Below are 19,790 nucleotides of genomic sequence, written 5' to 3'. Positions count from 1 at the left end.
AACGTTACCTTATCAACTCATAAAAAAATTAAAAAAAAAAAACCCCAAAAAAATGTTACCTTATCAAAATTTTTTTTTTTTTAATGAGTTGGGAGTGGTCATGGCCTATATGGGCCACCTCCTTCCTTTATCCCTGGTTATAGGGTTATGAGTATGTTAGAGTGACAATTCATGTTCGTCTTTTGGGTTTGAATCGTGTCAAGATATAAGTATAAGAATGTGTAGATTAATCATAATTCGAACTATTTAATTAAATAGGTTAGACACTTTAACCATAACCTGCTAATTAATTTGGTATTTGATTTGTATCGAGTTTATAAGTCGTGTCAAAAACTGTCTGTCCTATAGCATATCGCACATTGGCCTATTCCACATTAAATTCCAAAATTGAGGTAAATTGGACTACCAAAAAAATTGATATCTTGAGACCATATTAAGCAAATACGAGGCATGTCACAAACGAAAATCAATCGTTTGGAACCTTTATAAGATAACAAAAGCTTAGACATGAAAATTCCAATATATATATATATATATACTCCCTCCTAAAAAGAAAAGGGTTATGGTATTTCAACAAATGGAAGAAGAAAAAAAAACAACAACAACAACTAAAATGCTCACACAACATTATTTGAAACATGCCCAGAGCAAATGTTTCCATGTACTCAAAAAAACAAATGAATCTTAGCTCTCTCGCTTTGTTTATTAACTATTTGCTTTTGTTCTTCCTCGTCTTGTCACTGTTTCCCCCTCTTCTTTTTTTGTGTCGGAGATTTCCCTACTTCTATAGCACTTATAAATATTTTGGGGATATGGCTCAACATTTGGGAAGATCACTCGGAGGAGGAATAAGTGATTCACTGGGTCTCTTTCCATTGTCCACCAAGAATGCCATCTTCAGCCCCCATGTTGTGTGGACCTCCAGATGACAATGCATAAACCAAACCCCTACAATCACAAATTAGATTCAATAATATTAATACCCGAGAAATTAATAGCCATGTCATTAAAAAAATAATAAATAATAAATAAATAAATATTACCTGGATTATCTGCACGAAATCTGATGGCTACCCATCCACCAGATGGCACACTAATGGTGTTCCTCTCGACAGGATCAACAAGGTTGAAATTTTTGGGATCTGTTGTCGAATTGTAGTTGCCGAGTCCCCTGCCAACGGCGAAGAAATTAAACCCATGTAGATGGACTGGATGGTTTTCAGGGGCGATGATTCCGGTGTCTTGCAGAACAAGTTCGACAGTAGAGTTGTAAGACAACCTATAAAGCTTTGTCCCGTTGATGGTCTGCAAACTTGGCGGTCCGGCGCCGGTATAGTTAAAAACATTTGGTGGGTTGCCGGGGAAATCAGTGGTGAACACCCCACTGATGTTGAAGAAATGTGCCTGAAGCAGGGCGGTGGTGGGCATGACAAAGGTGACATTGTTGATGCTAGCCACCGCCCGGCTTCCATTGCCGGCTTTGCAAGTAGCGCAGGGGTTGATCCCCAGCCCGACGGTGAACAAAAGCTTATGATCAACGGTTGATGGGACATTGGCGGGGTATTTGATCGAATTCAAGCTTTTGAGAGCGGTGTTAAATTTGTTTGAAATTGCAGTGGCATTTTGTGGAGGTGGGCTTGTGAGAGTTGTGGGGGCGGTTGCAAGCGTACCGGAATAGTGCAGAGTGGCAGTCGCCGTGAGGTTGTCGACTGCAATGGGGGAATCCATGAAAGGAGAGACGGTTACCAAGTACTTGCCGGAATTTTGTTCGGCGGTTACGAGGGCGTTTGTGGTTTGGCCGGGGGCAATCACGATTGTGTCAAGCTTCACTGGTTTTACATACGTGGCATCCACTTCCACAATGGTCAGCGTGTGCCCTGCTATTTTGAAGAAGAGCTCTTCATTGAGCGCAGCGTTGATCAGGCGTAGCAAGTAGGTCTTACCACTTTGGACGGGCAATGTGAAGCCACCTGTGCATGATTAAAACAAGTTATTACCCAAAAAAAAAAAAAAAAAAAGAAGGGGGGGGGGGGTATGAACTAAAAGTACTGGACCCAACCCGATACCCGAGCCGAATCGATATATCAAGTACCTTGTGAGGAACAATTCGGGACCAACCCGGGATGGCCGTTAATGGTATGAGCGTCGGAGACATTAGGCGCTAATCCGGAGTTAAGAGCTTCGTTGATAACGGCTTCGGTGTCGGATTTCCACCATTCAGCTGCAATTTTATGTCATGGAATTAATAAATCAAATTCTAACAAGAACAAATTGTTGGTTGAGAGAATTATGAGTAGTAGTAGTATTATTGTTTTTTTTGAGCTCACCTAATATGACAACAACTTCCTTGTGGGGTGTTGGGAACGGATATGGCACGCCACGCTTAGGCAAAATGACTATGGCACCATGGACCGTTGACCTTAGCCAGTTAATATGTGCATGCCATAAAAGCGTGCCCCGTTGGCCAGTGATAGTAAAATTGTACACATAACTTTGTCCGGTCAAGATTGGGCATTGAGTAACATACGCGGGTCCGTCAGCCCAACCCGTTCGGAGTTGCCTAATGCCATGCCTGCACAAATAAAAAATAATAATTATCTCTGTCGCATTCATCTCTCATTTCTGTTTAACGGGTTACATATGGATTTTGAGTATCAATCTTACCAATGGATGGTAATATTATGTGAGACATGGTTGGTGACCTTAACAAGCACTGTGTCATCTTCCCTAGCATAGAGAGTGGGTCCTGGGAACTTCCCATTCACGGTGACAATGGGTTTGGTGGAGCATAGTCTGGTGGTATTCCTCGTCACCACCTTCACACGTTAACAAAACAAAATACATCAATTTCCATAAAGTTGTAAGAATTATAATTACAAGTACTGCACATGTACAGTTTTAATTCCTTTATGATTGTCTAAATGATAATTAGATTTTAACTTTCAATTTGAATGAAATGACTACACTATAGTTTTGCGTATAATTACATGCATCGATAGATCAATCTAGTGTTGGCAGCAATTATATCATTTACGACTTTTATTACACGATAATCAGTGATATGATTAATTCGAGCTTAAAGCATTCACCGAAAATTAACTAATCATAATAATTATTTTTTTGTATTCAAGAAGAGTTCTTCTCAATACAATGTTATTAATTAGCTTATATCAGCCCACCTTCATGGGCAGCCTACGTACGGGTGTTGGCATGACTCCACAGCTCGACACAAAGACTTTTTTTCTTTTTTCTTTTTTTTTTTCCAACAAAAACAAAGACAATTTGATTAAGAATGATCAAGGATGAAAACAAGCAATGTACTTACATTAAACTTGTAGTGACGAACCCTGGACTCGATTAAAGCTGGACAAAGGCAAGCCACTAGAAGCAGAAGAAGAACCCAAGAATCCATTTCTCACAACACTTGTTCTTCTTTTCTTATTCTTCTTCTTCTTCTTCTTCTTCTTCTTCTTCTTCTTCTCTCTGATCAATAATTCACTTGCTTTTGTCCTTGTTGCCTTTGCTTTCTAGCTTGTTGCAGTCATGAGAGACTGGCCAACGCACCCTTATAAAGGGGGATGGAGGCATTGCTCCCATGTCGTTGTTCCCTTGTTAGGTGAACTAAGGATTCTTGATTAACAAGACACACAACGGAGGCTTCTATCCCTTTGATATCTTGCATGTTACATAAAGTTCCATTTCAATATTGGACCAATATGTAGTTCTAGATATATTAAGTTTGTTGAAGCTCCTTGCTGCCATTTTCACGGAACTGGCATGGATATTCTCTTTTTCCTGACTGGCTGATCTGTATTATAATATAATATAATTTCTCTTCTTCTTTTTTATTTTTTTAAATTATATTTTCTCTCTATTTTACTTTTATTATCAGTTGCATGCACTCCACTTGAAGAATTAACAGGCCAGTCGATAATGATTGCTTGGTAGACTATAATGCAAGTAACCTCCTCAATTACCAGTAATACTTCACAATTAATGGCACAACTAACATGTATAAAACATTGATTTTTTCTATTAAGTTAAAAGAAAATATTCCACAATGGCATTAATTAGCATTAACCGAGCTGAGTCAAACTTAGCAAGTTGAATCAGTTAATTAGTAGGTCCGTAGAAACCCAAATTTTCAAGTTTTACAATTATTTTACAGTTGCATTACCTACTTTTACAATGAATGAAACTTGAACTTCCTTGTTAAGGTAGTTCAAATTAATTTATAATTATTATACTGACTCAGGCCAAGGCCATGTCTTATACTAGTGCTCCAATACAACATAACCTAGTGTTACAATCTAAAAGGATTAGTCAATTTGAAACTTCCCTAAAATTTCTTATAAAGCCCAATTTTATATAGTAACTATGCAATATAAAACTTAACACTCATGACTATTTTTATAAACAACCACTGAGTGGAGTCGTTCACTGTTGCAACTACCCCACTCAAATAGGGGGGGTCATGTTGCTACAACAAAAGACCGCACTTCGTGAGTTCGTTCACTGTTCAAACAACCCCTCGACCCCTCTCAAAAGGAGGGGTCATTTGAACAGTGCTTTACTGTTTAAACGACTACTCCTTCTGAGAGAGGTCATTTTACTATTAAAATGATCTCTAATGGGATCGCTTTAACAAAATGACCTTATTCCAGAACGTTCCTAAATCATTGATTTTTTGTAGTGACTATTGCTCATCTTCCTAATACGGGATCAGGATGTTACAAACGGTTTTTACTATGAGTCCGTTACAAATTCATATGACAACCATGTCAAGTGAGAGTGCCCTTGTAGCACAACATGAGTGAAATAATTAAGCAACAAGAGATTTGACAGATAAATTTAATTATTTAACATTATTTGTAAGCCTTCGGAAATTCGACGTAAAGGCTGATAACTTTAATTTGGAGAAACATAATTGTTTCTTTATTGGAGCTTATGTAATTTATGAAGAGGGCCCCTGGTAGTTTTCAAGTACGTTGGTCCCCTACAACAAGTGGTGTAGGTTGTATTGAATATGTATTGGTCAAAGGGGAAGGTTTGTAGAGAGAAGAGATGATTAGAATAATGGTTATTGGGGGATGCTTAGCAAGCAAAATAATTAATGGTTGAGAAATGGCTTTCAGGTGATGTATGATCAGATAGTAGCCCAACACAAAGCCACATTATGGTTTCTTTGAAAGCCAAGATTAAACTAACGGTGGGTAAGTACCAACCCAGCACCACTGCACCCTCCGATCCTCTTCCTCTTTGCTTGTTTTTCCCCATAGTTTTTTAATCCTTCTTTCATTTTTCTCTCCTATAGGAAAAAAAAACAAAAAAACAAAAACAAAAAATGTCTATTTTTCCTTAAAATAATTAAAATTAAAAAGATATAGAGGTTGATTAAGTACGACGCAGCACCTACTCACTAATCTATGCTGGTTTTGTTCCATCTTTCTGACTTTCTTTATTCTAGAGATACCTGCGGTGGATGGTCATTTTCTATTAAAGATTTTTACGATCTTTAAATATTTAAAAAATAAATAAAAATTACCATCTAGAAGGTTGATGGTACACATGCTTTTTTTTTAAAAAAAATATTTAAAATTTATTGTTTAATTATTTACTTGTGTAATATCACATGGCACGATGATTGCTACACTTTTCAAAAAAAAAAAAAATTTAAAAATTAGTTTCTAAATGATATATTACCATATTATAAGATTTATTATTTTGAAAAGTGTGTCACTAACTCATAGGATGGTGACACATCATTTAGAAACCAACTTTAAAAATAAAATTTGGGATATGTAACATTTCTCTACATGACACTAACTTATATATATATATATGATTGACCGCGTGACGTAAATTTATAGAAAATTGTAATAAAAATTGTTGTATCCTAATCCTTTTCAATTGTTGTCTCCTAATCCTTTTCATCATATATATATATATATTTGCATTGATTGGATTTTTCTCTTCATTTATATAGTAGTTATTGTTTCACTTTTGCGTAAATTGAGATTAACCATCAAAGGTTCAACACGCATCTCTTTTTAACGTTAAAGAGAAAGGATCTCCCTTCGTTGATTTTCGTTATTAATTACTAAAAGAATCTTATATATGGCCCTTTAATTTTAATTATACCGGATTAATGATCACAAGAACCTTATGAAATTAATGTCGAAATTTGTAACAAAATGTGGAAAGGAAGAAAAATATTATCCATTAATTAAAGCTGCATTTTTCCTCTTATTAATGACTTGATCAATATGTTTGCAATATAAATGACCCTATTTATAGAGGAAATAAAGTAGGTGAATTGAATACAAGAAATTAAGGTAATAATCAAAAAATAAATAAATAATAACAAGTCCGAAATATTATTAATGACGACTAAAGTGTCTTTAATGTAACATTATTAAAAACAAAAGATATGTTATCAACTACAATTAGGTCTTATTGTTGTTGATAATTTACATATAAGTGGAGTAATGTTAAATGTTATTCTCATGTCTTGTTTGTTTTCCTCCAAAAATGATGTGGTTTTAAAATTACTATTTGATTTGTGATATATCATTATTAAATTTTGATTAAATGATAATTTTAGAAGACATATTATTTTTTTAGGAATACAAGAATGATACGAGACTAATATTTAACAATACTCGTATCAGCGATAACCTATGTCGTCGCTAACAAGGCTAATATCAACGGAAACAACTCGACTCACGTGAGGAACTTTCAGCAATGATATGAAATGTTATTAGTAAAGACTTTTGTCGTCACTAATAATAATTATCAGCAATGAGTCGTCGTTGATGAGCACCCTTGACAGGATTAAAGTAATGACTTTTGACATTGCTAATAGTTATTAGCGATGGCTTTTTATCATGGCTAAAGCCCTTCTTTGTTTTTTCATGTAGTATTCCTAAGATTTTATTACAATTACACACGTTAATAATGACATGTCACTATAGTTTAGTGACGTGTTAAGCTGCCTGACACGTCAAAAACGGGTGGTAAAAAAAAAAAAAAGATTTTTTTGTAGTATATGGTAAATATATATATATATATTTTTCTAATTAAAATCTCTAGAACCTAGTATGGAAAAGAAAAATAATTGACCTTTTATTAAGACAACTTTTTCTTTTTTTAAAAAAAAAAAAATTGATCTGTTGTGGCTAGGAAAATGATATGAGCGTGAGTTCGACCTTAAAATGCATTGATAAAGCAGGTGGGGATCGTGTGCGATAGTATCAAAAGGCTGGACCTGGACGTGAGCTCAGATGGGCATGAATCAGGTACAACGTGAAGCAAAATACTCGTGTGTGGTCAGTAGTGACTAGCTTAGATGTGGCAGTTAATGGTGATCGGCCAATCTGGGCGACCGGATGGTGGCCTGCGGTGACTGGCAGTGGTGACCACTGGCCAGACAACTAGGCCGACAATGGGCAAAAGACAGGGCCGACTAAGGGTAAAAGATCAGGCCTAGTATAAGCCCAATAAGGCCGAAGATTAGGCCAACTATGGGTCAAAGATTGGGATATCCGGGTCGACACGGGTTAGACGAAAATAGCGACTACCCAATTCTCAGCTGCAGTTCTTTTAGAATGGCGGTGGCTCCTCTTCCTAAGAAGGTGTGCCAGAGCTACAAAAAGCTAAAGATCTGACATTGACTCGCATAAAATAAAAGGTTGAATTCATGACATTATAGATGGAGATGGATGCCATGCCACCACCATCGCCATTCGCCAACCGAAAATGGACGAACACTCCTTTCAAGGGCCAGCTGTAGACTGTAGTTAATCAATGATGCATTAAAGGGTATTGCTTGAACTGCGTGCCATGATATGCTCTGATAAAAAGCTTGGAAGTTGAATAAACATGGAGAGGAGGGGATTCTCTTGAGCTCTCAAGGCTTGGTTTTTTGCCGTCAATGGAAGAAGAAGACATCTACACCAAAGATGGAACCACAGATTTCCATAACAAGCCTGCCATCAAGAAAGAAACTGGAACCTGGAAAGCCTGCTCTTACATCCTAGGTACTCTCTCTTCTTGCAGCTAGCCATCTTTTTCATTTGATGAAAGTAAAATCCTGACCCACATGACTTTTGGAACAGGAAACGAATGTTGTGAAAGATTAGCATACTATGGAATCAACACAAATCTCGTCAATTATCTCAAATTTCAACTACACCAAACCAATGTTGTAGCCGTCAATAATGTTACAAATTGGTCAGGGACCTGCTATGTCACAACCCCTGCTTGGAGCCTTTCTAGCCGATGCCTATTTGGAAAGATATTGGACAATCGCTTGCTTCTCTATTATTTATGTCTTTGTAAGTTATTATATCATATAACTTCAATTTAATTATCAATTAATTAATATTCTGATGATCAAATATATATATATATATATATATATTGAATTTGTTAAAAGGGGATGACATTGCTGACAGTATCAGCCTCTGTTTACGGACTAAAGCCACGCTGTGATGACAACCTTTGCCATCCCACAGGATTGCAAACCACAGTGTTCTTCATAGGACTCTACCTGATAGCTCTCGGGACCGGTGGGATTAAGCCATGTGTCTCATCCTTTGGAGCAGACCAGTTTGACGATGCTGATGAAGCAGAGAAGAAAAACAAGACCTCTTTCTTCAACTGGTTTTATTTGTCGATCAACATCGGGGCTCTCATTGCCGCTTCTGTGCTTGTCTGGATACAAACAAATGTGGGCTGGGGCTGGGGCTTCGGCATCCCAGCCATGGCAATGGCGATTGCTGTCGTGAGTTTCTTCTGCGGCACACGCCTGTATAGGAACCAGAGGCCTGGAGGGAGTCCCCTCACACGCATATCTCAAGTCCTCGTTGCTTCCTTCAGGAAATTTCGAGCAGATGTGCCGACAGACAAATCTCTTCTTTATGAGACTCTGGACGAGGAATCTGCCGTCAAAGGAAGCCGCAAGCTTCATCATACACAACGATTATGGTAAGTTTTCACTGTAATTTGCCTTACTAATTTTCACTATATATTCTTGGTTTCTAAAAAATCACATCAAACCTTCTTATAGCTTGTATTAAATTAATATTATAATCATCAATTTGACACTATTTGTTCGTGCCTTTTTTGGTCCAAGAATTTGCTCTACCCAATGATTTTTTTTGATGGTTATGCTGAGAAGAACTCATTGTATGGCAATGAGGTTCTTGCAAGACAAATACAGGATCAGATGGTCGAAGACTGTCTAATGCTCAAGTAAACATCTTTATTTGTGGATAAAAAATATAGTAAAAATTTGCTTCTAATATTCATAAATAAGTGTTTGATGAGTGAGGTACATGAGAAATAAGAAGAGAGGGTCGTCAAGGCAGAGATATGAGAGAGAGAGTTTAGGACTTCAGTGGAGGAAAGAGAAGAACCCTTACTCCTTGAGTAATGCTATAATTATGTCCCTCTAAGAATGATGTAACTCTTAAAATTACTATTGAGCTTGTAATTGATCATTATTAGATTTTAATCAAATGATAATTGAAGAATTACATAATTTTTGGAGGGACACAAGAGAGACTTCTAGAATTACTCTCTTCTTCTCTCCTATCTTTTTTTATAAGTGCAAAAATGGTGCGTACATGTGTCAAAAGGTGAGTGAGTGATAGCATATTATAAATAAGTGTAAATAGATGGCCCATAGTGAGATATTTTCTCCCCAACACAATCTTTCTTCCTTTTTCGTTTTTGTTTTAACATTTTTCCGTCCAAAATATATCAATTTAATCAACTTCTTGCTCGAGAATTTGATAAATATTATTGTCTTTCTTCTTTTGGTCAGCTGCTTAGACAAGGCCGCTGTGGAGACTCAATCGGATCGAATCAAAGGGTCGGTGAATCCTTTGAGACTGTGCAGTGTGACTCAGATCGAAGAGCTCAAATCCATTATCCGATTGCTCCCAGTATGGGCCACCAGCATAATCTTTTCCGCCGTGTACAGTCAAATGGGCACCTTGTTTGTTCTCCAAGGCAACACAATGGACCTCCACATGACCCCATCATTCGAAATCCCCTCCGCGTCCGTCTCCCTCTTCGACACCATCAGCGTCATCTTCTGGGTACCAATTTACGACCGTGTAATCTTTCCGTTGGCCGGAAAGTTCACCGGCCACAAGAACGGATTCACCCAACTCCAATGCATAGCAATCGGCCTCGTTATTTCAATCTTCTCCATGTTAGTCGCCGCTACTTTAGAGCTCGTAAGACTCCGGGAGTTGAGGAAGCAAAACTACTACGACCTCAACCACATGCCCATGTCAATATTTTGGCAAATCCCTCAGTATTTCATCATCGGATTCGCCGAAGTTTTCACCTTCATAGGGCAGCTGGAATTCTTTTACGAGCAGGCGCCTGATGCCATGAGGAGCTTGTGCTCGGCTCTGTCGCTCACAACGTACAGCCGCGCTGGGAAGCTATTTGAGCACGCTGCTCGTTAATGTCGTCACCGGCTTCAGCGCAACGCATGGCCAGCCGGGATGGATTCCGGACAACTTGAATTATGGCAATCTTGACTATTTTTTCTGGCTTCTGGCTGTGCTGGGCTCTATCTTTTTGTGGCCAAGTGGTACACTTACAAGAGGCCCGTGGGCTCCAGCCACTGATTCCTATATTTTAATTGATTAAATATAAAAGTGTAATTTCCTGAGATTATTGAGAATAATGATTCTTACGAGCTCCAGTCGAATTTTAAACGAGCTCCCGATAAGGTAGATTTAACGTATTTATCAATAGATCCTTAAGATCCTTAAGAGTAAAATATTTTTTTCACAAAGATAATTTGAAAAATATGGTGTCATCTTAGAAAGATAAATAATATTTAGTAGACTTTCATACTACTGTTATACAACTATAATCAAGGACGAAACTAAAATATTTAGTTTGGGGAGCAAAATTTTTTTTTAAAAAAAAAAAAAAAATTTGGGGGGGCAAAGTTAACTTTTAATTTTTTTTTGGAGGGGCCACCCTTTGGCGGGAGTTGGCCCCTCAAGCTCAAAGGTAGTTTCGCCCTGACTATAATAATGTGGAAGTGAAAATCAATCATTGAATCAATGAATGCTTATAACAAGAAAAAATTAATGGCTGATTTTTATTGCTACATCACTATAGTTGTATGATAGTAATATGAGAGTACTAAATAGCAAAGGGAACATATTGATGTAGTTGAAATACAATATTTTAGAAAATGTTGCATATTGCTCTCACTAGTTTAGTTTTTAAGTTTTAAATGATAATTAAATTTTGTTGAATTGTTTATATATTTTATTATTATATTCTTTAATATTTTAATCAATTTTTGTTGAAGGGTAATGCTGCCAAAGAGAAAAAATTCTCTTACGTTATCTCTCTCAAAGAGTCCAAATTGGATTAGTGGATTACAACATAAACTACTGGGCACTGCTGTAGAGAGACAAATTCAAGTAGAATTGGATAACGGCTACCTATGACTTCAAAACTAAGTTGAGAAATAAAAAAAAATGAATAATTATTGGTGTTAATATTTTTCTCATCTCATTCAAGAATGAATGACCCATCCCTGGCCGGCCATTCAAGCCACCTCCAGCTAAAATGGGGTGGTCTGGCCACCCCTTATGGCCAAGATGGGGTGGCCAACCACCCCTTATTTTTTAATTTATTTATTTTAATCTAAAATATTGTTTTTTTTATTTTTTTATTTTATTTTTGTAGTGGGACAAGTATCGTATTTGTGGTTATAGGATTTTTAAAAAGAAATTTCAACCATGAACTGAATATTCTCCTGTCCATTATGGGCAGGAGAAGATCCTATTCCCTGGTTTCATAACTTTTGAACTGCCTAATATTCCCTAATAAAACTCATTAAATAATCACCCATAAGTTCGAAGGAAGGATATGAAAATAGGTGGACCCAATAAAAGGTTTTTATGTATTATTAACAATCCCAAACAAAAAATTGCTGAAAATCCTTGTTTGAGGAGGTTAAAATAATTTTTAAGAGATAGTTCAATCGGTTAAGATCACGCTTAATGAAATGGAGGTCACTAGTTAGAATTTTCATCTCCCCTCTTTTGTGGACATGTATTAAAAAATAAAAAAAAATAAAAAAAAAAGATTAAAATAGAAAATATATTAAAGAAGGGAAGCTTCCATGCCTATTATTGCTTGATTCCATTGCCTGCCTGCATCAAAATTTGAAAATACCTTAATATGTTTGTAGAAATATTATTTTGTTTATATGTAATTATCAATTATTTGTGAGATTTATTATTTACATTATTGAAACAAATACTGCTTTCAAATATTAAACAACTATTACTTTTTTAATAAGTACCTAAATGATTGATTAATTGCATCTAGGGCTATGTTTCTTAATCCACCAAGTAAAATGAAAAAATAAAATAAAAAATAAAAAATTCTATTTGACTATCAAGGTTGTGTTTTAGTGCATTTAATAATTAAAATTTTAAATGACATAATAGTATAAGGAATGTTAGGTGCTCTCATGGTATTCTGTTGGTCTTAAGTATATATTATTTTCTAAAAAAAAAAAAAAAACAGCCCTTATTTTTCTCACTTAATTTTTAAAAAATAATATTCACTTAAGAGGAGGAAAACACTAAAAAGAATAGCAAAAGTGTACTTAGCATTTTCCTAATAATATATTCACTATATATATATAATTTAATTTGACCATAAAATGTGATTAATAATTTTTAGGAAAGTCACGGACAGAAGATTCCGCATCCCAACAGAATACGGTTGGATACTTGGATCCAACCCGAGATATTTCCTTTCCAGGTTGTTATAGGTTGAATAGTAGAAACACCTGCATTGTTAGCGCGTAGATGGAGTAGCCTTTGGTTGCTTACTTGCTTAAAAGCTTACCACTAATGCGTACTATTAACGCGCCTAAACGCGATTTAAATACTCCAACTGCTTAATTGCACGTGGAATACAGCCTGGTTCTGTTCTTTCTCTTAAATTACCTGGCAACCGTAATTGCTTGTGTATTGACCCGGCCAAAAGTCCAGGAACAAAGTTAACCTCCGTTAACGGAGTTAACCTTTTCAATTTTACTGGGCAGTTCACCTACAGGCTATAAATCTAAAATTACCCCTTCATTTTAAGATTTTATAAAAGGAACCACAAAATATGTAACCTGAGGCTGAATGGGGCTTGCTCAATCCATAGTGCCAAATTCCTAACCCTTTTCTCACCGTCAATCATTGCTTCAAATATTAATATACTTTCCACCAAACACAAAACTTGAAGGAGATGTAAAATAATGAATAAATATATGTTTTATTTGTTAAACGGTTCTCCTTCGCACTTTTATTTTTATTTTTTTAAAAGCAAAAATATTAGCAAAATACTAAAACAAATACTTTTTTCAAATAAAATATAAAAGAAAATATTATAAGGATTGATTTTTTTTTTTATAAAAGACTTACCAAATTAATGTGTAGCTGTAATATAAAGTGTTTGTTTGTCGGTATAGATAAAATATATAATTAGTAAGTAATTTAGATCAATTATATACTTTTTGATGCCTAAAACGGAGTTCTCTAATGAAAAAAAGACACGTATTATTTTTAATTTATTTATTTTAAAAGCAACAAAGATGTTGATATTGTTTTAGATTCACATATGAGACAACGATGTACATCACATCCATTTATCCCTGCTTGGCTTTGCAAAAAGGAAAATGTTAGACTTACATATATTTTATAAAAAAAAAATTTACAAATTGACGTAACAGAGCATGATTAAGTTTATCAAAATTTGAATTTATTTCATATTCGATCATGTTGTGTCACATCAGTTTGTAAATTTTTTTTTTGTAAAATGTATTTGTAAGCTTAATATTCCGCTTGCAAAAAATTATCATTTTTTAAGATTTTGCAGGGATACCACTGCAAAATGTAAAATCTCTCAGATTCTATTTTATATAAAGAAGGCCCCAGCAACGATAAATAGGCAGAAGGAGATCCTCTCTGCCTAGAATTCTTGATTCCTCTGTTGCCGTGTGCCATCAAAAACCAGGGCCTTGTGTCTTGCTTTTGCTCCATTTCTCTGCTTCCAATTACTCCCACCAAACCCAGGACTCTCTCTTTCTCTCTCGCTCTCTGTGTTTTGCTTCAGAGGTATGTCTCAAAGTAATAAACATCCTCAGAAAACACACAGTACTCTCTCTGTTTCTGTACAAGTTGTCTGCATCTGCATGCATTCATGATTCATGTCAGGTATCTACAACATTTGTGGGCTTGTCTTCAATCTTTTTTTGGTGTCTGATTCTACCCTCTTGAGGTTTCGACCCGATATTCTAGATCTTGAGTCAAACTCAGATTTATCGTTCTCTCGTTATATTAAGATTTTTTTTTTAGTTCTTTATATATTATAACTTCTTGAGTGATCTTCTTAATTGATCATCTGTCGATTATAATTCTGATTTTATCATTTAAAAAATACCATTAGGAGTTTGGTAGACTTGACTCTAGAGTATATAGTTAGATATCCTGTTTGTTATTCTTCAAACTGTGTTTTCTTTCTCTTTTCTTTCTTTCTTTCTTTCTTTCTTTTTTTTTCCTTGTTTTTTTATGTTTATAAATGAGTTTTTGGAGTAATCATGTCATCTTGTCAAACTTTCAACTTTAATCCCCGTTGGCATCCCCATCCAATACAAAGTGGGCTAGGACTTTCACAATCATGGTACAATGCTTTGGCTTGACGGCATCTTCTTTTCTTTCTTTTTTTCTTTAATTTGAAATTGCAAAATTGGATTTATTTATGGATTCTTTGATGATGGTATCTTGATCCCTAGTGCTTTCCAGCAGATAACATTTTTTTTTTTTTTTTTGCCTTATTGGGCTTTGAAGAGTCAGAATTATGGCTTAATGCCTTTTAAATGGTGTTTTCTTTCTTTCTTTTTTTCTTTTTAATTTTTTTTTAAAAATTTTATTATTATTATTATTATTTTATAACATAAAAGTAAAAATAGTTTGGAGTGGTTTGTGTCATGACATGTTTGTTTGTTAAATTTTTTTTTTGAAAGGAGAGAAAAGAAAGTGTTATAAAATTAAAAAAAAAATCTCGAGACTTTTTGGACTTTGAAGGTCCCTCTGGGTCTATTATAATATTTTTGAGGGATTGGAGAAGGCTATTATATAGTATTTAAGACCTTTTTTGTGGTCCACTGGGATAAACCATTCTACCAATAATGATCATTTGAACTAATGTGGAGCTCATGATGTAGTTATATGATTCAAATCATGCTTGGAGTTTTGTGATCCTTTTTCTAATAAAGAAAGACTGCTCCATTATATGGGGTTCTTTAATTAATAATAGGTAGTGATACTTCTCATGTGATATGTATTTGATATTTTTTAGGGTGCCCTGAGTGTGCTGCTTGATTATTGAGTACAAATTTTCTGCAGACTTCAATTCTTCTTTGATTCTGTTCATATTAGCTTTATTTGACATTTGATAATATTTCAAAAAGATGTTGAGGATTAGACTGGTAATTTTGGGTTGACTCATTTGCCTAAAATACATGACTGGTTTTTTGAGATTTTATGCAGATTTCATATTAATATGCTCCATTAGTTTACCAACTAGTCGAGGGAATCTAATGAGATTGTGTACGAAATGTATTGTCAATCTAATGAGATTGTGTACAAAATGTATTGTCTATCTGGGGTTTATGAGGTTGCTGACTTGCTGTAGCATTAATTCCAATTTCCTCCATTTATTCTCACCTTTTTACATTACCAAACAAAACACTGACTACAGAATGAAGTACAACCAGGATAAATAAATAGTCATAATGACTATATTTGAGTCCAACTGTGCATTTGACTTGGTGATTGATTGATTTTGTAGGTAAGCCTTTGGAGGAATATACCAAGTAAAACTAGGCATAAAGTATAAGCATACCATGGCAGAGGAAGACATCTATACACAAGATGGCACTCTTGACATCCATAAGAATCCTGCTGACAAGAGAAAGACTGGAAATTGGAAAGCTTGCCGGTTTATTCTTGGTATAGTTTTGATTCTTTTCATTGTCTGGTTTTCATTCCTTAATGCTACCTGAGTCTGAGATGTTGGACACTGTATAATTTTCTCGTAGGAAATGAATGTTGTGAGAGGTTGGCATACTATGGTATGGGCACCAACCTGGTTAATTATCTTAAGGATCGTCTCAATCAGGGAAATGTCACAGCCTCCAACAATGTCACCAATTGGTCAGGGACCTGCTACATCACACCATTGATTGGAGCCTTTCTTGCTGATGCATACTTGGGAAGATATTGGACAATTGCTGGTTTCTCAATTGTCTATGTTTTTGTAAGTTTCTTTCAGACAGAACTCTCCTCATTCATACGCATACCTGAAAACTTGACAAGCTTGAGTACTCAAGCATTGGAATGTTAATATCAACAAAGTCTATTGTAAAGTTGATCAATGTATTTATTCGTAAACCACATCAAGGTTTTCAATTTTGGCCATTCTCTTCCATCTGAGCCATTATGGAAATTAACTTCTATATCTTATTGAATTTCTTCCATTTTACAGCCTTTTTGTATAGAAAATATGTATAAAAAATGACCATCCTTGCATAAACCTTGTTGTCTAATAGGCTGATTTCCCCAGAAATGTTGAAGAACTCTAATTTTTCTTATAGGGGATGACACTCTTAACATTGTCTGCTTCCGTCCATGGACTAGAGCCATCATGCGATAAGAATGGTTGCCACCCAACAAAAACACAGATTGCAGCCTGTTTCATATCACTTTACTTGATTGCTCTTGGGACTGGTGGAATCAAGCCATGCGTCTCTTCTTTCGGTGCCGATCAATTTGATGAAACCGGTGAGACAGAGAGGAAAAAGAAGAGCTCTTTCTTCAATTGGTTTTACTTTTCCATCAATATTGGCGCACTTATCGCTTCCTCAGTCTTGGTTTGGATACAAATGAATGTGGGCTGGGGATGGGGGTTCGGAATCCCAGCAGTTGCAATGGCCATTGCAGTTGGGTTTTTTTTCTCAGGCAGCCGGTTGTACCGACTTCAGAAGCCTGGAGGGAGCCCTCTTACAAGGATTTTCCAGGTTATTGTCGCATCCTTTCGGAAACATAATGTTGAAGTACCTGCTGATAAGTCTCTTCTTTATGAGACTGCAGATGAGGAATGTACTATCAAAGGAAGTCGCAAGCTTGAACACACTGACAAGTTAAGGTAAGTGGGTTGGAGCTAAGATTGTTTTTGGTCTCAAATGTTTGATTGATTTCTTCTAATGGAGACTGTCAATTTCCAGGTTCTTTGACAAGGCTGCGGTGGAGACCCAAACTGACCAAATTAAAGGCTTGACAAACCCATGGAGACTCTGCTCAGTGACTCAAGTGGAAGAGCTCAAGGCCATTATTCGGCTGCTCCCAGTATGGGCATCTGGGATAGTTTTTTCAACAGTTTACAGTCAAATGAGCACCATGTTTGTTTTACAAGGCAACACATTGGATCCACACATGGGTCCTAGCTTCAAAATTCCGTCAGCATCGCTCTCCCTCTTTGACACGCTTAGCGTGATCTTCTGGGCCCCAGTGTATGACCAAATCATTGTCCCATATGCAAGGAGATTCACTGGCAATGAAAGGGGCTTCACCCAGCTCCAAAGAATGGGCATTGGCCTTGTCATTTCTATTTTCGCCATGATCGCTGCTGGGATTCTGGAGGTTGTTCGGCTCGGCATTATTAGGAGGAACAATTACTATGACCTCACCTACATTCCCATGTCAATTTTCTGGCAAATCCCACAGTATTTTCTCATTGGATGTGCAGAAGTATTCACTTTCATTGGACAGTTGGAGTTTTTCTATGACCAAGCACCTGATGCTATGAGAAGCTTGTGCTCAGCTCTGTCACTCACAACTGTGGCATTGGGGAATTACTTGAGCACTCTGCTCGTGACAATTGTGACAGAAGTCACCACAAAGAATGGGAAGCTTGGTTGGATTCCAGATAATCTGAACAGGGGCCATCTTGATTACTTTTACTGGCTCTTGGCCATTCTCAGCCTGCTCAACTTCTTGGTCTATCTCTGGATTGCTAAGTGGTATACATACAAGAAAGCCACAGGGCGTGCTTACTGACGAGATGAATGTTAGTGGATGAACAAAGTTTTCTTCCAAATTAGGTTGGAAAAACTTTCTCTGATTCTATCTATTAAATTTGAGTGCATATGAGAATCACATATATTTTAGACGCATATCAGTTTAATAAACTAAATTGAAGGAAAAAAAAAAAAACAGTCCAAAGTTGAACCTTAGGATAAGTGTCAAGTGTTTGTAAATATTGTTGGCATTGTTTTGTTAATTCCGACATAAATTTCAAGTGTTTGTTAATTCTCCTTTGAATCCTCTTGGTATTTGAGTCTGATTTCAAGGTCTAATTATTGGTAATGTTGAAATGATATATTAAATCATATCATTTCTCTCAATTTTCCCATTCTTGTTGCATTCTAGGAGAATGGTCTACTGTTCTTGCCAACGTGATCTGTTATGGGCCGGCACAGTCGCACAGCCTAACTTCAACATCAGCAACCAAATGGGTAGCCCAACTTCAATGCATACTCTTCTCCTATCCCATTTTCATCTCAATGGGCTGGTATGATTGTGTATATCGGTTGTCGAATTGATTCAATTTCTAATGGATAACTGCCACGATTAAAAAAAAAAAAAAATTCCTTTTTCTAATGGATTCATTTCCCCTTTCCCCTCTCCCGCTTTGATTAGGAAAAAAAAAATCTAATGGGTAACTTCCACATCAGCCTAATAGAGTAAGGGTAAGATGAAAGTGTAGTATATAGCATTACTCGTCTCTCTATATCCAAGTAAAAAATCAACTTTACAAAAGAAGTGTATGATTGATTTAGCAATTTTAAAATGTGTAGTTTGAAAAAATAGTGATTTTAAAACTTAATTAATGAAAATATAATTTTTTTAAATGAAATTAAGTGTTTGGTAAAAATAAACGTGAATATTTTCACATTTTCAAATTGTCATTTTTTTTTCAAACATACTTCCAAATAAAACATTTTCCGGGATTTTATTTAAAAACTTGCATTTTCCCTTCATTGCGAAATTGCATGACCAAAAGCACTTAGAAATCATGTACCACCAAATTATAAGAGCATTCACATTGGTTTATGTATATTTTTGTACAAAATGACTAATAAAAACCCACTTTATCTAATTTAGCTAATGAATTTTAAAAGACATCATACATCCGATTATCTTTTTTTTTTTTTTTTAATCTATATCATTTAAATTTTTTTTTTTTTTTTATAAAGATTGTATTTTTTTTTCTTCTAAAGATTCTATTTTTCAACTTTTGGGAAAAAAGAGATGTGAAGAGAGAAATAGTATATTAATGAGATGGATGTGTGAACAGTGCCCGCTACATATAGAATAGCGGTCACTATTCACAAATGCAAAAAAAAAAAAAAAAAATGTATTTGCATTTGAGATGCATAATCCTATGTAGAAGATTTTTTTAATATTTTGCTTATCTATTTTAGACAAAAATAAGAAATGGCTAAGCCATTGTGAGTACTCTAACGGAAAAATACTTAGGGTTTGATTGATAAACGATTTTCTTTTGGTTTTGGTTCGATACTATAACAAAAATTGATTGATGTAAAAAAAAATAAGAACTTTTTTTTAAAAAAAAGTAAGAATATTAGGCATGGAAGAATGAAAAAAATTTGTGTT

At 35.5% G+C, this 19,790-nt stretch overlaps 2 protein-coding genes across 2 annotated transcripts; one reads left to right on the top strand and one right to left on the bottom strand.

The window, feature by feature from the left end:
• Positions 1-508: 508 nt before the first annotated feature.
• On the bottom strand, positions 509-3,522 carry LOC132191560 (laccase-4-like). Its single transcript, XM_059606653.1, has 6 exons — positions 3,326-3,522; positions 2,665-2,816; positions 2,328-2,572; positions 2,093-2,221; positions 1,044-1,970; positions 509-948 (listed from the first exon to the last, which is right to left on the bottom strand). Exons 1-6 carry the CDS (start codon positions 3,410-3,412, stop codon positions 818-820), a joined length of 1,671 nt encoding a protein of 556 aa, XP_059462636.1. The 5' UTR covers positions 3,413-3,522; the 3' UTR covers positions 509-817.
• Positions 3,523-7,899: 4,377 nt separating this feature from the next.
• LOC132191912 (protein NRT1/ PTR FAMILY 8.1) lies at positions 7,900-18,746 on the top strand. Its single transcript, XM_059607042.1, is given in 11 exon segments — positions 7,900-8,039; positions 8,118-8,251; positions 8,253-8,336; positions 8,438-8,988; positions 9,830-10,442; positions 10,444-10,588; positions 15,939-16,064; positions 16,154-16,371; positions 16,709-17,259; positions 17,339-18,214; positions 18,543-18,746. Coding segments are annotated over 10 exon segments (3,360 nt in total). The 5' UTR covers positions 7,900-7,933; the 3' UTR covers positions 18,171-18,214; positions 18,543-18,746.
• The last annotated feature ends 1,044 nt before the right edge of the window (positions 18,747-19,790 follow it).

Source organism: Corylus avellana, chromosome ca9 (genome assembly GCF_901000735.1).
Source record: "Corylus avellana chromosome ca9, CavTom2PMs-1.0".
In the NCBI taxonomy this organism is placed as follows: Eukaryota; Viridiplantae; Streptophyta; class Magnoliopsida; order Fagales; family Betulaceae; genus Corylus; species Corylus avellana.
The sequence above is the reverse complement of the archived record's forward strand: the minus strand, read 5'-3'. Positions and strand labels throughout refer to the sequence as shown.